The sequence below is a fragment of the Leptonychotes weddellii genome, chromosome 1 (assembly GCF_054177405.1).
Source record: "Leptonychotes weddellii isolate Sample4059 chromosome 1, ASM5417740v2, whole genome shotgun sequence".
In the NCBI taxonomy this organism is placed as follows: Eukaryota; Metazoa; Chordata; class Mammalia; order Carnivora; family Phocidae; genus Leptonychotes; species Leptonychotes weddellii.
In genome coordinates this window covers 58,686,206-58,702,884 of record NC_138369.1, presented here as the reverse complement: position 1 = coordinate 58,702,884, position 16,679 = coordinate 58,686,206, and the positions used below count along the sequence as shown (strand labels likewise).

The 16,679-nt window shown below is 44.4% G+C and overlaps 2 protein-coding genes and 1 long non-coding RNA gene across 6 annotated transcripts in view; 1 reads left to right on the top strand and 2 right to left on the bottom strand.

The window, feature by feature from the left end:
- RPL14 (ribosomal protein L14) overlaps positions 1-16,679 on the bottom strand; it is a 145,296-nt gene that overhangs the window by 106,081 nt on the left and 22,536 nt on the right. The gene's annotated exons all lie outside the window — the stretch shown is intronic.
- On the bottom strand, positions 7,308-10,027 carry EIF1B (eukaryotic translation initiation factor 1B). The gene is made up of 4 exons (XM_006745057.3): positions 9,786-10,027; positions 8,653-8,816; positions 8,134-8,235; positions 7,308-7,713 (listed from the first exon to the last, which is right to left on the bottom strand). The coding sequence occupies exons 1-4, from the start codon at positions 9,814-9,816 to the stop codon at positions 7,669-7,671; spliced, it is 342 nt and encodes a 113-aa protein (XP_006745120.1). The 5' UTR covers positions 9,817-10,027; the 3' UTR covers positions 7,308-7,668.
- LOC115944795 (uncharacterized) overlaps positions 10,176-16,679 on the top strand; it is an 89,442-nt gene continuing 82,938 nt past the window's right edge. The window contains exons 1-3 of one of the 4 annotated variants that reach the window (XR_014146457.1): positions 10,231-10,382; positions 10,745-10,935; positions 15,235-15,305. This is a non-coding gene — a long non-coding RNA (uncharacterized LOC115944795). Of the gene's footprint in view, positions 10,936-15,234; positions 15,336-16,679 lie in introns of all 4 variants that reach the window. The other 3 variants (XR_014146460.1, XR_014146456.1, XR_014146461.1) reach the window with 3 other exon arrangements.

The following is a 16,679-nucleotide window of genomic DNA, read 5'->3' as shown; positions in this document are numbered from 1 at the left end:
AGTTTTCTTTCTCCTAGACCTGAATTCCACTCCTCTGCACTCTAGAGAGACAGCAAGGGAGACGGGGAGGGTGAGGAGACGGCTTGCCAGGAATAACCGTTTTCAAACAATCCATTGACAAACATCATAGCCCTTTGCCATTTCAGGGATGCACGTGCTTCTTCACAATTGGGAATGATCCACACCTAAGTGATATAACTGGACTGGAATTTCCCAAACGGCGAGTGGAGGTCAGAGGAAATGAGATTTAGTCATTTGTTCAATAAATATTTACTGAACACCTATTTTTTTTCCAGACCTGGTTCTAAGCACTGGGAGTGGGAGATACAGAGGTATCTTAGGTTGGGCTCCCAAAGAAGGCTGTGAGAAGGATTTAAGTGCAAGTAGTTTATTTGGGAGGTGTGCTCATAAAGCCCTGGTCGAAGAATGGGGAAATGAGGCAAGAAAAGAAAGGACGCCAATAAAGGGTGCCATATTGACAGGTTATCATTATGGACAACTGAGGTCCCATCCTGCTGGGGAATTCTGGGAGCCAGTATAGAACATGCTTCCAGGTTTTCCCACCTGAGAGTGAGGGATCTGGGATACTATGTACCAACTACCATCCGTCATTGGTTGAGGGCTATTGAGGCAGGGGGCAAGGGACAGGTGTTAAATCCCTAGTACTTCTATCCCGCCCTGTGTAGTCCCAGCGTGCTCCCTTGGCCAGAGAAAGCCCTCAAGGAAAGGTCACAGATGCTTGTATTTGGAGCACCCAGGGAACATGCACAGGAATGGTGAGTGCCAAGGGGATATGGGTGAGGCACTAACAGCATCTCCTATAAGATGTACCTTACATGTTAGTGGTGGGAAGATGGAAAGTAAGCCAGCAAACAATTAATGAACAAGATACCTTTGAATAAAGATAGGTAGTACAAAGAAAGCAAAACAGGCTGTTTTGTTAGCAATGGATGGTGGGGGGCTTGTTTAGACTGGCTAGTCGGGTTGGCCTCCTTGAGGTTTGAACGAAAATTGAGTGACGAGGGTGCCTGGGTGGCTCAGTTGGTGGAGCGATGGACTCTTGGTTTTGGCTCAGGTTGTGATCTCATGGGTCGTGGGATCTGGACTCCAGCTTTGGGCTCCGTGCTCAGTGGGGCGTCTGCTTGAGATTCTCTCCCTCTGCCTCTGCCCCCACTCTCTACAATGAATAAAATTTTAAAAAGATAAAACGGCGTGACAAGAAGAGAGATGGAGAGGGGCAGAGCATTCCAGGCAAAGTGAACACAAGTGCAAATGCACTAAGGCAGGGACCGGTATGTCTGCAAGCAGAATAGAAAGTTAGAGGGGTGGATGGCAAGAACAGGAGGTAGGCAGGGACAGGTCATTGGGATGCCATGAGCCCCTGTAATATGTTCAGCATTAATATTAAGCACAGTGTTCCCAGAAGATTTTGTGCAGAGAACGGGCATAAAATCTCATTTGAATTTTATAAAGAATCTTCAGGGTTCTGTGGTCAATGGATATAAGCAGATCAGTTGGGGGGCTACTAACTGTGAAATCAGTGAAAGACAATGGTGGCTCGAACTTGGAGTAGGTCAGATGTGGGAGGGAAGATGAACATAGATATATTTTGCAAATAAGAACTAGAAGACTTGATCAGATTTGGATGGGAATGTAGGCAGTAAAGGAAGGGAAGATTCAAAGGTGATTAAGTTTTAGGCTTGAGTTATTTCGTGGATGGTGGTACCATCTGCTTAGATGAGGCAGACTGGGAAAGGGACTGGGAGGGAGGGGAGGATGGAGTCAATATTTCTGCTTCAGTCATGTTGGTCATGAGATACCTGTTTCACATCCAAATGGATGTCAAGCAGGCTGGTTAGCAGCTGAAGGGGATATAGGATCAAGAGAGGTTTTCTTTTCTTCTGTCTGAAAGATGGGAGATATTACAAGTATTTCTACCTGTTGGAAAGGATCCAGCAGAGAAGGAAGAAATGGATGATACAGAAAAAAGAGAATAATTACAGTGGTAATTCATGGAGAAGAGGGGCCAGTGCCCTGGACACAAATGGAAGGGTGGGTTTTGAGGGGAGCAAGTACACTTCATTCATTATAAACAGAAGAGAGGACAGAGTATGAACAACTGCGTGAGTTGGGAAGACTTGGGAGCTGGAAAAATGAGGGAGTTTCAATTATCTCAGTGATGGGTGATGCAAAGCCTTCGGCTGTGCACGATGGAGGGTGGGGGCCAAGGGAAAGGGAGAAACCCCTGTTTCTCTCCAGCTACCTTCCTGCTGCTCTGTGCGGGCATGGAGTCAGTGGTTGAGTGTGACAAGGGTTGACCTCTTGACAAATGAGTACAGAGAGGACCAAAGGAGGCGAGGGTATTTGCAAGGAGGGAATTGTGATAGTAGGCCAGGGAATCCATGCTGGGTCACGAAGTCTGTGAGTATTACCTGAGCAGATACATGAAGAACACTCAGAGCTGTAGACTGCAAGCATTGGAAAGAGGTTAGCCATTTTTACTTTTATTATAAGGGAAGTGAGGGAATGAGGGGCAATGCTTGGTAAAAATGTGGAAATTTCAAAGGATCTGTTGGGGAGAGAGTACATTTTCTGGTAATACCTCCCCTGAGCAGGGATTCCCTGGTTAGGGGCCCATCTCATGAGGCTGACGCTGATCGTGTAGAGTCAATTCCCTTCAGTACAATTTTGAGGTTGCCCTGAGCTCTCATTAGGCCTCCCCTACTTGTGAAGGTGAGGCTCTGCAAGTGGGTCCTGTTCTGGGTCTAACGGAGCATCATGTATTGGCCTGATGAGCTTCTGGGGAATCCAGTCATTACTTTTCCCAGATAAAAATCGACAATCTTCAGGTGATACTCAACATGGGGGTGCCCCAAGTAGCCAAAAAAGGCACACTAACCTGTGACAGAGGTTTAGATCGAAAGCCCTATATATTTAGGTTCTCTGTGTGTGTATGCGTAAAGCTCCAGATTGTGTTCCTCAACAGGTGACAATTGAGGAGGAGACTTAATTCTTTCCAGTTTAATCACCCATCCTCTGGAGACCATAAACAGATGTCTCTGTTTACATTTGAGTTAAATTCCTCCTAATAACACTGTGGTAGATAGTGGGGGAGGCAGCTTTATATATCCCCTGGGCAAGACTGCAGAAGCATTTTCTTGTCTCTCCCATGGAAAAGCAAATCGCAGTAGATGGCTTGTAATGATAAAGGATTGGCTGGATCAATTTCTACCATTTGTGGGATGGCAAAATTAAACTTGTCAGCTGGTGCTTTAATGATGCCCCCAACAACCGAAACCTCAGTAATCTACATTGAACTGCTAGGAGTGAGCAAGGTTTTTAAGCAGCCACAAGGGGGTGTTAAAGGACTACACACTTGCTCTAATCACTCCCCTCCCCCACCCCCCCACCCCCTCCTTTAATTCCCTACGTTTTTGTTTTGTTTTGTTTTGTTTTTGGAACCATCTATTTCTTTCTTTTTTTAAATTTAATTTTATTATGTTATGTTAATCACCATACATTACATCATTAGTTTTTGATGTAGTGTTCCATGATTCGTTGTTTGGGTATAACACCCAGTGCAATTCCCTACTTTTTAATAGCACAATTCCCTGGGCACACTATGTTTTATGTCAACAATCCTGGTCTACCAAGTAGGTCACCAGTGGTTCCTGTAGTCCAGTCTGAATATCGGGCTAACGTTTCCTGTGTTTTTAACACGTCAGTGGCAATAAAGTGCTCAGAGTGCACTCAGTTCTTGACCAGGGAGCAGGTGGGCCTTTTCCCCACTTCAAAAAATTATACTACTCTCCAAATCCTTGACGATGTCTTCTCTGCAGAATTTGTCATGGTTTACATGGATTAAAGTACTTTCTGATTCTGTATCCATTGCCATATTGTATGCTGTCCCTTGCCCGAAGGACTCAGGAGGTGGGCCTGGGGTCCTGGCAAGAATGGGTGAAGGACACATGGAGACAAACCTGCAGGTTATAGCTAGCCTCCTTTTAGACTGTTCTGTAGGCTCAGAGGCCCTTCAAAAGCCTCCAGGCTGGAGCAGAGAGCTTCAGCCTGAAGCCCAGTTTGGGGGCTGAGATCACTTAGATTCCCTGTGGGGTATTTTGGCTTTGAACTTCAGTCCCCTTTTGTGCCTTCAACGAATGGTACCTATCTAATTGCTTTTTGCATGAAAAAAGTCTGTAGGTTGTTCTTTCTTTTGAGATGAAGGCGCCAACCATAATGCTAATCACGCCCTCGATTCATTGGGAACAGAGCTACAGACCCTTGGCAGATCTACTGCTCCCCCTGCTAGGTTCAAAATCAGACAGATGAGCTAAGAGGTGAGCTACCTGACCCACATGCGTGTCCTCACAGCCCAGGCTGAGTTTAATTGGTCATTTCAGTTCTCTGTATAGGTCAGAGACTCCCCACAGGCCACACGTCATTGAACACAAAGGTGCCCAGATTAGGATTGTCCAAGGACAGTCTGAAATTCCCTCCTCTTTCTGGCACCAATTCCACTCAGAATGATTCTCCAGGAATGAAGTAATACAGCCGTTCCTCTGATTAGCTTTTTTTCCCAAGTTTCCATTATCAAGAAAAAAAATGGAGTTAAATGCCAGCATAGCCATGCGAAAGGAGCTGTCAATGCTGAGGGTCCCTTACATGGTTTTGCTCCTGCTTAATTCTAGCTGATTCACTTGGTCCCTTGATCCCAGACAAGCACCATGTGGCCTGGCTGTCGCCTGTCAAGTAAGGGCAGCTGGTAGCAATCCACAGCAAATGACGATTCCCTTGGTTTTAGTTACAGCAGGGCCACGCCTCCCTTGTTACCTTCCCACAAGGAATTCTGGCTTAGTAAGGGGAATCCTCAAGAGGCCCAGTGGAACAATCTGATGAGGTTGTGCGCAATCTGATGAGGTTCGTTTTTCGTGAGCTGTAACTACCCATTCCTTTAGCTGGAGCCCCACTGGTGACAGGTGGCACATGGAAGTCTGTTTGCATTCTCTATTTAGGTTATTTTTGTTAACTGCCATCTGATTGGGACTAGAACTGTTCCTTCCATATTCGAGCTGCCCTCTTTCTAGGATGGTTGAGAACAGCTACTATTACTTGAATTCCTAAGTACGTAGAGCAGGCTGCTTCCCCAGGCTACTCTCTGCCTCAGGGGGTTGGAGACTGAAGAGCAGAGGACATCCCTGCTAGCAGCACTTTACTCCAGGCTGTGCCTCAACCAAAGGTTCATTTCCTAATGGCTTCACTGAGACCTCTGCCAAGTCTAGAAGGTTAGGGACAGATTTACTTGTCCTCTATTCACTATTTTTCACTTTACGTCCTGCAAGTACAGACCATTAAAGAAACTGCAGATCTAAATATTCCCACATGGGGAGCACCAGGAGGGACGCCCCTCAGCTAGTTATTTTTGCTGCATTTGTTAAGACGTAATCTACTCCCTCCTCAGTTATACAATGCTGCCTAGTCTCTTTTGCCCCTGAAGCAGACAAGAGCAGTTAGCCCTGCTCCCGTGCTCTTAGGTACCTCCAAGGCTGCCAGTCAGAGAACTTTTCCACATGAGAGTGGTATTTATTCTAAGCTCATCCTTTGATGAAGCTTCAGTAAAATTGCGGAAATCCATATATCTTAATTACATCCTTTATTTCAATTGCGTTGCAAACACAAGAAAGAAGGAAAGGATACTTGATCTGTTCTTGTTCTAAGGATAGGGACTGCCCTACAGGTGAGAAGTCCAACCAGGTGTCTGGGCTCACGGGCTGAAGGGAGATCAAGAGAGGTGCTCCTCAAAGAAATCGTTTTGCTCAAGGCTTTTGATTCAGCCAGTGGGAGTGGCCCGACACATTGAGGATGGAGAGCTTATCTATGGGTGCCAAGATGGGGGGGCCCTTTCTTAGAAGGTTTCTCTCTTCCCTCCACCTTTTTTGTTCAGTTTTACATGATCAATTCTTTCCTGGGCACTAGCTTGGCTCTCGTATCTATTTTAAAACATTACAATGAAGAGGCAACTCTTGAACATACATGTTAACTTAGATCTCTGCTTTATCATTTTCATAAACTATTTCTATGGCACCTCTCAACTAGAGGTGGAATCGTTACAAAACGTTACAGGTAGAAAAATGAGGATTTCTCAAGTTGGAGAATGCTCCTAAACTGCTTGATCTTCTTGGTCAGATTTTTTCAGAAATGAGCCTCCCAAATTTAGCACTATATTCTGGTATACTCACTTAACAGTGCCAGTCTTCCTTGGAGCAGCAGGGGGTGAGAAAGTAACAAAACCTATTACTTTAGTGTCTTTAAGAGGTAAACGATGGAGGCCGATTTTGCTTTACCAAAAGCAGTATCATCAGAATAGAGGCAAGGGTTCAGCTGGTATAGAATGTAGTGGCCCAAGTGAGACATTTTTCACATTATTATTCCACCTCATTAAGCTGGAGTATGCACTTACGGATGCATTTCTTCATCTTGGTGAAATGTCTTTAATGACGGCTTGTATAATGGAGCAAATTATTCCTACTCAATAAAAAGCAGGAGCGTGGAACTCAAGATGAGTTGCAGAGATCTTGGAAGAGCTGCCCCAACCCCCACGCATTGTCACCCATGGTTCTCATTTCCTTTGGTGAAACACATACTACAACCATGATGTAGTGAAAGAACATGGGTTTTCTGGCCTGGAAGTCCTGAGCTGGCACCCTAAGTCAGTCACTTCCTGGCACTCTAGGTAAATTAATCTCTGCACCTCCGTCTTCCATCTGTTAGACAGTGATCCCACCCACCAACACTTGCAGAACAGTGCCTGTGACTGAATTTATCATCTGTCAGGAGCCTACTGTATTACCTGGCACTTAGGGACAGATTTATGTTGGCAGCCCAGGAACATCATCAATAAAAACACATAAAAGCATTCTATGTGCTAACACTTCTGAATTTAAACTATACTTCATATTCTCTTTGAAAGTTTAACACTACATTCTGAAAAATCTTGGCTCTTGGCGAGCTTACACTCCTGGTTCCTATTCTAACCTTTAAGTCAGTAAATGAAGAACACAAGTTATATAACAAACATTCCCCTCCAGCTTTGGGTTTAACAGTAGGTGAAAACTAATTAGAAAGAATACTTGCCATGACCTGAGCTGAAATCAAGAGTTGGACGCTTAACCAACTGAGCCACCCAGGCGCCCCTTAATAAAATTAAAAAAAAATATATAAACACTTGCAGAACGAGAACTCCAACTATGAAAGACAAAATATGTGTATTTACTTGCTTAGATTTGGGAGCCTAATTGCTCACAAAAGGATTCATAGATGTTTCTTTATTGTTAAGCTGCAACATACATGGTTTAATACAACAAAAAAACATTTAATCAAGTGAAAAATAATAAACTGAACAATAAACAAATAAACACTCAAAACAAAATATTTTCCATTGGAAACATGTTAAGATGAATACGGGGTTTCATTACCATCTTACTGCAATTTTTTTATGTGTTACTAGCCTACATACCCCATGTTTTCTGTAATCATGCAGGTGTGAATGGGAGTTTGAATGATTAAATACATGAAAAGTCCGTTTACTGCAGAGAATCATTTCACAAGGCAGCCAAACTGGGTTTAGAGAACAAAATTATTCAAGAAATTCTCCACGTATTTAGGTTCATTTTAGAATCCATGAACCTTAAGCTGTTCCTCCTTGACAATGCCAACCTGCAAAACAAAATTTAACAGAATCACTCTGAGAAATGTATGCTTCACCAAGAAAACATGGAGTGCTGATTATAAAAAGAATCATTGTTAATAGTCTATGGCAACACTGTTACTTGTCATGTTAACTGTTAACACTAAACAATTCCACACACACTTAAATACCTTGACATGCCCCAAAACTCAACTGGCCACGTAGATACAGGAATGATCAGGTCATTCAAATGACAACATAAATGAATAAAGGTTCTACTGACTTCAAAATAAGTACCAACTTTGTATTTCTCTCTCAATTTACCAATTTACCTCATTCATATGATTTTTCTTTTTTTTTTTCCACTAAGGAGGAAATAATTCATGCTGCCCTTGAACACAATTTTGGAAGCAATCTCAAGGTTGTACATAAAGCACCCAAGCACTCACCTCCAAGAGAAACTGGCAAATGTTTTTTCTTTGGTCACCTTGAAGCTGAATAACCTCTCCGTATTCAGGATGTTCAATCACAGTACCATTACAGGCGAATTTCTGGAGAAATATATGTTTAGTTATAACATAACTAAAGTCAGATACAATGAGGTTTTATTTTCACTATAAGACTAATATTGACTATTTCAGTAGACCTGATCATGTTTAAGAAACAGGTTTTGTCTCCTGTAATACCCAACGCTACCAAATTAATTTGCAAATGAATCAGCAGGAAACATAACGGAAATGATTTTACTTGGAACATCAAGAACTGAGTATTTCACATTTTGTTTGAAAGCCATGAAAATATTATTTTAAAATGGGAGACAACACAAATATCTGGGTGTTAAGAGAATGAACACAGCTTTCTTGGGTCCAACAATATTCACCCACACTAATTAAGAGTCAAGTAAAGGTGTCCTATTCAGGAGTGCATCAAATAACTATAGTTTAATCTTTTCTTCCCAACACCTTTACCTTTTTGAAAGCTTTCACAAGTTTCTTTTTGTCATAATCATCTGCAATGCCCTGGACAGTAGTCAGTGTCTTTCTGCCGTTCCGTTGCTGGATTCTTATATGAATGTAATCCTCAGTCCCTGCCGGGAGTAAGTCGTCACCCTTAGTTGCATCAGCAAAGGGGTCTGCAAAGGGATACAAAAAATATTCCAAAGCAGAAAAACATCTTTTAGTAAGTAATTTCTAGATGTAGGGCACACTACAATCTAGACAGTAAAGAAGGTTCTAGTGCCTCTGCTATTTTTGCGGGTGGGGATGGGAGGGGGTAATGGGGGTGGGGTGTTAACAAAACCACCAAGGTACTCTCACAAAAAGAGGAAAAATATAAACAGCTACGTCCACGGACATTGAATAGAAAACGTTGTTACAGGTAGATTGGTATCATTGAACGTAGTCCTCTAATGAGAAAAGCGGTTTTAAAAACCGTAATTTTACAGCTACTATAAAAATGTGCGTCATCTCGATTACATTCTGATGACAACAGAAACATTCAAACGTGTCCACCCCAATCATTTAACCGTAACGGTGCCCTCAACAAGTAAAAAAGAAGATACCTACATATACACATATGCACATATACGTATCTGTCAAGAGGCGTAATTTTACAAATTACTACGCAAACAGAGAAGCTGGACCGCAGCCCTGTGACAGATCAGAGGCCCGGATCCGCTTCTTTAACCAAATGCCCGCAAGAGCTGCTCGGAATCCGCTCCGACCACCAATGGACGCCGATCCCCAGCCCCCGGCCCGGCACCCACTCGCGAGGGGAAGGGCAGGTCCAGGAGCGGCGGGCCGGGCTCGCAAAGGCGGCGGCGGCTGGGGCGAGGCGGGAGCCGGGGCAGGGACCGGGCAGGGGGTTCCGCGGGGAGGGAGCGGGGGCCGCGGCCGTCCTCGGGGAGGGGGTCGCCAGGGGCCCAGTCGCCATTTTCTGGGCGCCGAGACAAAGCCCCACTCGGGGTGCGGGAAAGGCAGCAGGGGGGCCCTCGGGGCTGCGGGCCGGCCAGCGGCCCGGGCGAGAGCGGGTGGGGGTGGCCGGCCGGCCGGGAGGCGCGCGGGGGCAGGGGGCGGCGGCGGCGGTGGCGGCCGGATCTTACCGAAAGATTGGAGGTTCTGGATAGTGGACATGCGATACTAGTGTGAGGCCGGTGAGGGGATAAAATTCCTGCGGGGCCCGCCCGGATCACCGTGTCTGGAGGCTGCAGTGGCGAGAAAACGTAAATAAATAAGGAGACGCTTCGCCCCTGGGTTGGGATTCGGCTGGAGCGGCGGCGGCGGCGGAAGCCGGGAGGAGGCAGGAAGAGGCGAAGGAGGAGGCGGAGGAAGAGGCGGCGGCCACGGAGGCAAAGACGCGAGAGAAGAGGCGGCGCTGTGGCTTCTCCCACAAAATGGCCGATGGAGGCTATTTAGCCGCGCCCGCCGCCCCTCCCTCGTGACCCACCCGCGCCGGGCTTCCTGGGACATGTAGTTTTCTGGGGGCGGCAGAGGCCATCCGACCTGGGCCGGCGGGCTTATGGGACCGCAATTCCCGGCAGGGAGCACGCCCTCCGGCGCCGGTGGCCGGGCGGGGAAGGATTCAGGGGGCTGCGGAGACGTCCGGACAGAGCCAGCGGGTTTTGGGGACTGTGCACTCCCCGCGCTCGGGCGCTCTCCTTGACTCCCTTTCTCTCGCCAAACAGCGGCGGCGCCAAGGGGTCAGTATGGGGGGACATTCTTCGTTAGTCACCGTCGAGGCTTGGGGTAATATAAGTAAAACCAGGGTGCAGAAGCAAAACAAGTACCCTAGCCCTGGCTTTCGACTCGTCAGCTGCCGCTCATCACCTCCTGCATCGCAATACCGTCCCCCCACTCTGACCCCGGCCCCTGGCCCCAGTGGCGCGAGCCACGTTAGTCCCCACGGAGGCTGGAGGTGAGAGAGCCCCTTGACCACCCCCAACCCCCGCCCCGGGTTGGTCTGCCCTCCGATTCCCGAGCGCGGTCGTTCTCAAACTCCAGCGTGCCTCTCCCGGAGGGCTTGATAAAACACGGTTGATGGACCTCAGAGCTTCTGTTTCAGGTCTGCGGTGTGACCCGACAATTGGCAAATCTAACAAGCTGCCAGGAGATGCAGATGCTACTGGTCTGGGAACACACCGCAGAATCACTGCCCAGCTTCACCAGGGCCCGACATCCAGCGGGGGCCGGTATGTGTCATCCGAACATACCAAAAAACCAGCCTGTCAACTTGGACACGGAACCTTGAATAGGGTAGGTGCCAGACATAAATTGAAAGTGAGCTCCGCAAATAGGTTAACTGATACAGAGTCAGGTACCAGGGCTGTAACATCTTATCGAGAGAGCTACACACAGAAAACAAACCTGAGACTTTGGGAGTGGGTTCACCCAGGCAGGTGCTCAATTATCAAACTTGGTTGGCTTTCTGGAAGGAAAGAGAGAGACTAAAATTTAGGGATTCTTAACTTTTTTTTGTGCCATGGCAGTCTTGTGAAACCTATGGACCCCTTCTCAGAATAATGCTTTAAGTGCATAACAAAACATGGAGGATTACAAAGCAAACTACTCATACTGAAATTAAAAACAATACGTTGATAACACAGTATTGTTTCTTTGCTAATGCATTAATTAACAAGATCTAGTAGCAGGTCTAACAAGTACTAGAATTTCAAAAAGGTGATGAAAGATATTTTGAGAGACTTGTGACATCAGAAATGTAATATGAAAATACCTATTCTATTAGTGCAAAGTGGCAGGTTCTTCTAATACCACTGTGGTGTTGCCAGTATTCCTAATGGGGAAATGCTAAATTTTGCTTAGAGGCTAGTGAAAATATTGATGTAATCTTTTTTACTATCCAATTTTTGGGATTCCCCCAACCCTGCAGTTTTATCTATGGACCCGGGGTCTGTAGACCCCAAATTAAGAATATGTGGATTTAATAATCTTTTGTGATTAACAATAATGTTCTTACTGAATGCTTACTATTTGCCTGTTCGACTTACACACAGTATTATTGATCTTCCTGGCCATTCTGTGATATAGTTATAACTCTGTTGAAGATATGTAGAAATGGAGGCTCTCATAGGTTAAATAAATTGCCTTAAAAAATCCAATTCATGGGCACCTGGGTGGCTCAGTTGGTTAAGCGTCTGCCTTTGGCTCAGGTCATGATCTCAGGGTCCTGGGATCGAGTCCCTCATCAGGCTCCCTGCTCAGTGGGGAGTCTGCTTCTCCCTCTGCCTGCCCCTTCCCCCAGCTCGTGTGCACGCTCTCTCTCTCTCTCTCAAAAATAAATAAATAAAATCTTTTTAAAAAATCCAATTCATAACTCTCAGGAATTTTACTACATTTTTAATCTTCCAATCTTGATGTAAATGAATAATACTTTTTTTAAACCCAAACTTAGGTGTAAGGTGTTAGAGCTGGTTCCAAAACAAGGAGAATCAAGCATTTTTTGTTGTCCATTTGTTGATCACAGCTACGGTGGTTTCTGTTCTTTGGTCTTACAGCTCTACAAGCATGCTTTAAAGTAATTTTTAACACTACTATAGATGAAGTATAGGATAAACAAAATGCATAGCTGTTTCTTACTAGATGTCCATAACCATTTTATATTACATTGTTTTTCAGAAGTAGACAAGGGTGGTCCAGTGAAGAATCAGATAACAAAGATACATACAGAAGTTAAAAAAAAAAAAAATTCAGTATCTTAGGGATTTCATGGTCATTACCCCTGGGAGGAGAATTCCTTTTTACTGCCTAGTGTTGAATCAGAAACCCCTAGAACCTCAGAAATCTTCAATAAAAGCCAACTATATAGGTTAGATACAATTGTGATTGTTATCTTAAAAATTTTTTGGACTCTCTGGTCATTGGTAGCTTTGTTTTTAGACTGACACTGTTCAATACAGGAGCCACTTGCCCCATGTGGCCACTGAGCACTTGCAGTGTGGCTGGTCCACATTAATACAGGTTCTGCATATAAAGTACACACTGGCCTTTCAAAGATTTAAATTGTTTCCATTTTATCTGTTTCTTTTTACTTTTTAACATGTGGCCACTAGAAAATTTAAAATTACATGTGGGCGGCTCACTGTTTCTATTAGACAGGGCTGGTTGAGAGTAAAGGGATTGACCTTATATGCAAAGTTATCAAAAAAGGAATAAACTGAAGCATTTAAAATCTAGTCTTTTTAGTTCTAGTAGTACTAGCCTAGTAGAAGGTGATTATTTCCTGCCTTATTTCAGAAAGGAGCATAGATCACTTGCAGAGAAGAGTAGTATTGACTAAAAGAAGCAGGAAAGAATAGAAAAAAGGTAGAAGAGTTGAAAAATGAAAGCCCCAAAGCTAGAGATAGACCCCAGGTCTGGATCTTAATTTCCTAATGGTTAAGACAAAGAGAAAACCAGCGAGAAAATTCGTATAGCTACAGGATAAAAACATACCAGTTGCGCAGGAGGAATGACTTTGCCTGGCCCTGAGCCACAGGAGCTGTTTTTCTTGGGCCCTCATAAAGGGGACACTGTGATGTAGTGGACAGCATCCCCAGCAGTTTGCCTACCGTGAAGACAATGGTGGGTTTTACGCAGCTGTTTGTTATATCTGCTAGATATGAAAACATGCTCTCTGGTTAGAGCCTTGGGTCCTCATCCATCCGGCTGTGGCGGGCAGGTGAGAATGTGCCCCTCAGATTTCCTGCTTCAGCGAGCATAATTGATCAACAGCCCCAGCCCCTGCAGCGCAGGCCCGTTCTCCAGATGAGGGACTCAACTGATGGGCGACTTTCATCATGGACTCTCCATGGGCCTGGCTGAACTTTCCTAGCCTTGGGCTGAGATCCAAGATTCTTCTTATTCACCCCTTCTTTCCTCTCTCCTTCACAGGGTCACCTCCTCTGACTCCTTCCTCTTTCCCCCACAGGTGTTCCACCACTAAATCTCCTGCACATCTAAACCCATCTTGATGTCTGCCTCTCAAAGGACCCAAACTGATACACCTAACCCCCTGCTGGGTGGGACACAAGGTTCCGCCTCTGCTGTATACTGTTGCACAGAGGCCATAAGAAAGAGCATGAGTTTCAGTCCATCCTTGAGTTTCCAGCTTATGCATGTAGGGTTCCAGCTTGCTTGGATCTTCTCTTCTTTCCCTTACCGTCCCACTGGACTCTTCATCAGATGTGGAGGTATAGTCTTACAGAAGCTGTTTAATGATCCCTCACAATTACATAAGCCAATTCCCTATAATAAATTCCTTTCCGTATATTTGCATGTGTTCCACAGCGAAGCAGAACCAACAAGAGACATATACAGGTACTATCCCCAGCCCTGTGTGGGTATTGTGTACTGTTCCTCTAACCTTTTGGGTGGTTTCCTTACATTCATCAGTATTGTCCTAAATACTGGAGGAGGGCCCAAGAGCTCTTTAGAGATGCCCCTCTCTCTGAAGCTCTTTCCAGTACTCTGTGAACTCTAACTGCCTTGGGCTCTTAACTTTTTCTGCTTAACTTAGGGAGTCTGCTGAGCTCTGCCTGTGTTTTCCTTGAAACTCTTTCAAGGCAGTGAGCTAGGGCGATCGCAGGGCTCACTGCATTTCTTTTCCATTTTCCATCTTTGAGGGATTGCTATCCTTTGATACAGAGTTTCTTGAAAAACTGTTGTTTATACTGTGTCCTGTGTTTTGGTTATTTTAGGTGGAGAGTAAATTCAGTAGATTCATTTTGGTTGACAGCAAAAGTCCAGTACATGTATTTTGAATGAATGAATGAGCTTCTCCTTGGCATCCATCCTGAGATTAAACCCTTTGCTATAAATGTGTCTGACACTTGGATGGTGCAGTGACCTTGCCATATGGAGGTGCTACGGTGGTGTAAATGTATGCATGTACAAATTTTTTATCCACCAATGGTGTAAATTTCTTATAGTACTAAAAACCTGTGCTTCAGAAGACTTTCAGAAATGTGTATTTCTATTTATTTTTTATAAGATTTTATTTATTTGAGAGAGAGAGCACAAGCAGGGGGAGGGGCAGAAGGAGAAGCAGGCCCTCTGCTGAGCAGAGAGCCCGACATGGGGCTTGATCCCAGGACCCTGAGATCATGACCTGAGCCGAAGGCAGAAGCTTAACCAACTGAGCCCCCCAGGCGCCCCTGGCTTTTAGAAATTTGTATTTCTAAAAGTGTCATTTTATAGCAGGGAAACTTTGGGTGGGGAAATGAATCAACCTATAAATTATGTTAACTGAATTTCTGTTACATTAGTTTGCCCATCTACCCAATTTTATACTTGAGAACTTGCAAATTTTCTTAGTATATCCAAGTACTGTGTAGGGCATTAAATATACTATGAATATTTGGTAAATATGAGTTGACCCACTTTATGGCTAAAAAGAGGAAACACATTCTGAACTGAGGTGCACAATAAGTGAGCGAAGGGAATTGCTGGTGGTATTTTGTAATCTTCAGCTGTGGGCCAGGAAAAGTGCTAAGCACTTTATATTATTTTATGCTCTTCATAATAAAGTGAAATGGGTTTTATTATCCTATGTTACAGGTGAGGAAACTGAGACTCAAGAAGTTTAAACACACAAAAATGTTTATTACTTCTTCAAGAACGCATAGCCAGTAAGTGGCATAGTCAGAATTTGAACCCAGGTTTGTCTGCCTCCAAATTCCATGCTCTTTCTCCTATATTCTGACTCCTTTATGGAGATTAGGCATACAGTTTGAGCCATACCATGTTTATTAGTATTTTTACAGGGAAAGAATAAGCAAATCTGGCCAATTGAAAACATGCAGAACATGGACCGGTGAAGTACGGTTTCCATGGTTGCTGATAAGTGACCTAAAATCACTCATGAATATAGAAGTCACTAACGCTGGCTTAAAGTGTACACCAAAGCTAATTTTTCATGATGCCAGGGTTTTCATTGATAACAAATTAGTTATAAAAACCACAGTGTTCTGATTGGAGATAAAAGAATGACTGGATCTTCCCTTCATCATAACCAAGGTAGTATTTCTCAGTTCCTTAACCTTATCCAGCTTCTGAGACAGTCCTGAGCCTCCTTCCTCCGTGAAGAGTACAAGTGAGTCCATTCACCAGGCGATAGTATCAATCATTCAGCCTTTGTTGAGTGTCTGCAATGTGCTTCGTGCCCCTGCCAAGTGCTGTGACAAGAGACCTATGTTTGAATCAATTAGGGAGGAATTCAGTATGTGCTGGAGGTCAAGGGTGGCAAATATAAGCCCACTGATTGTTTTTTAAAAAGTGAATTTGTGTCATATTTTGTATAAAATTTATTCTCTTCGGGAAAGTATAATGAATTTCTAGCTTATCTTTACCAAATTTGGAAACACTGGTAGCAATTGCTCTACCTTAGCTGAGGGACAGTTCTTGAATTTGTCACAATACCTTTTATTTCTTATCGTCCCTTTAACATGGAGGCTGAGTGCCTATTGTCTTTGCCATTATCAGTGGCCCAGAAGACCGCCTGACTCGCTAAATGCTGGTGGCCTTGGTTGGCAGCCTCTTGCTAGAGGCTTAGAGAAGGCATTATAGAGACTTTTAATGCATTTTCTTTAGTTCGAGCTTCCTGAGAATCAAGGGGTGGTGGGGAAGAAATGGGATGTATTTTAAGATGTAGGACTGATTTTGGAAGAGAGTCTATAGTTGCATATCAAAACTAGATGTTGAGAGGGAAGTATCGGACAGAGGAGTATTTCAGGAAAGAAATCTGTAGAAGGTCAGTAGGAAGAAAATCAGTTACTTCAGTTACAAACAGATACATGGAAGTGGGGCGGCGGGGGGAAGAGGGAGGGAAGGAGGCAGGACAGGGAGGAAAAGGCAGGCAGGATGCTCTGTGGAAAGAATTGCATCCATATGACAACAAAAGTGAAAAAAGCCAAGACACAGTGGACACTTAGCCCAAGTAGAGTTTAGGACCTGGTCAAATAGAGGCCCACCTATTGTTCTAAAAAAGGTAAATTAGCTGTCAT

Bases quoted from the DNA above. Each gene is read 5' to 3' on its own strand.
- EIF1B (XM_006745057.3), bottom strand. From the start codon at position 9,816: ATGTCCACTATCCAGAACCTCCAATCTTTCG. The intron at 8,817-9,785 runs GTAAGATCCGGC...ATCCCTTTGCAG, and splicing joins CCAGAACCTCCAATCTTTCG to ACCCCTTTGCTGATGCAACT. The intron at 8,236-8,652 runs GTAAAGGTGTTG...ATATTTCTCCAG, and splicing joins TTGTGAAAGCTTTCAAAAAG to AAATTCGCCTGTAATGGTAC.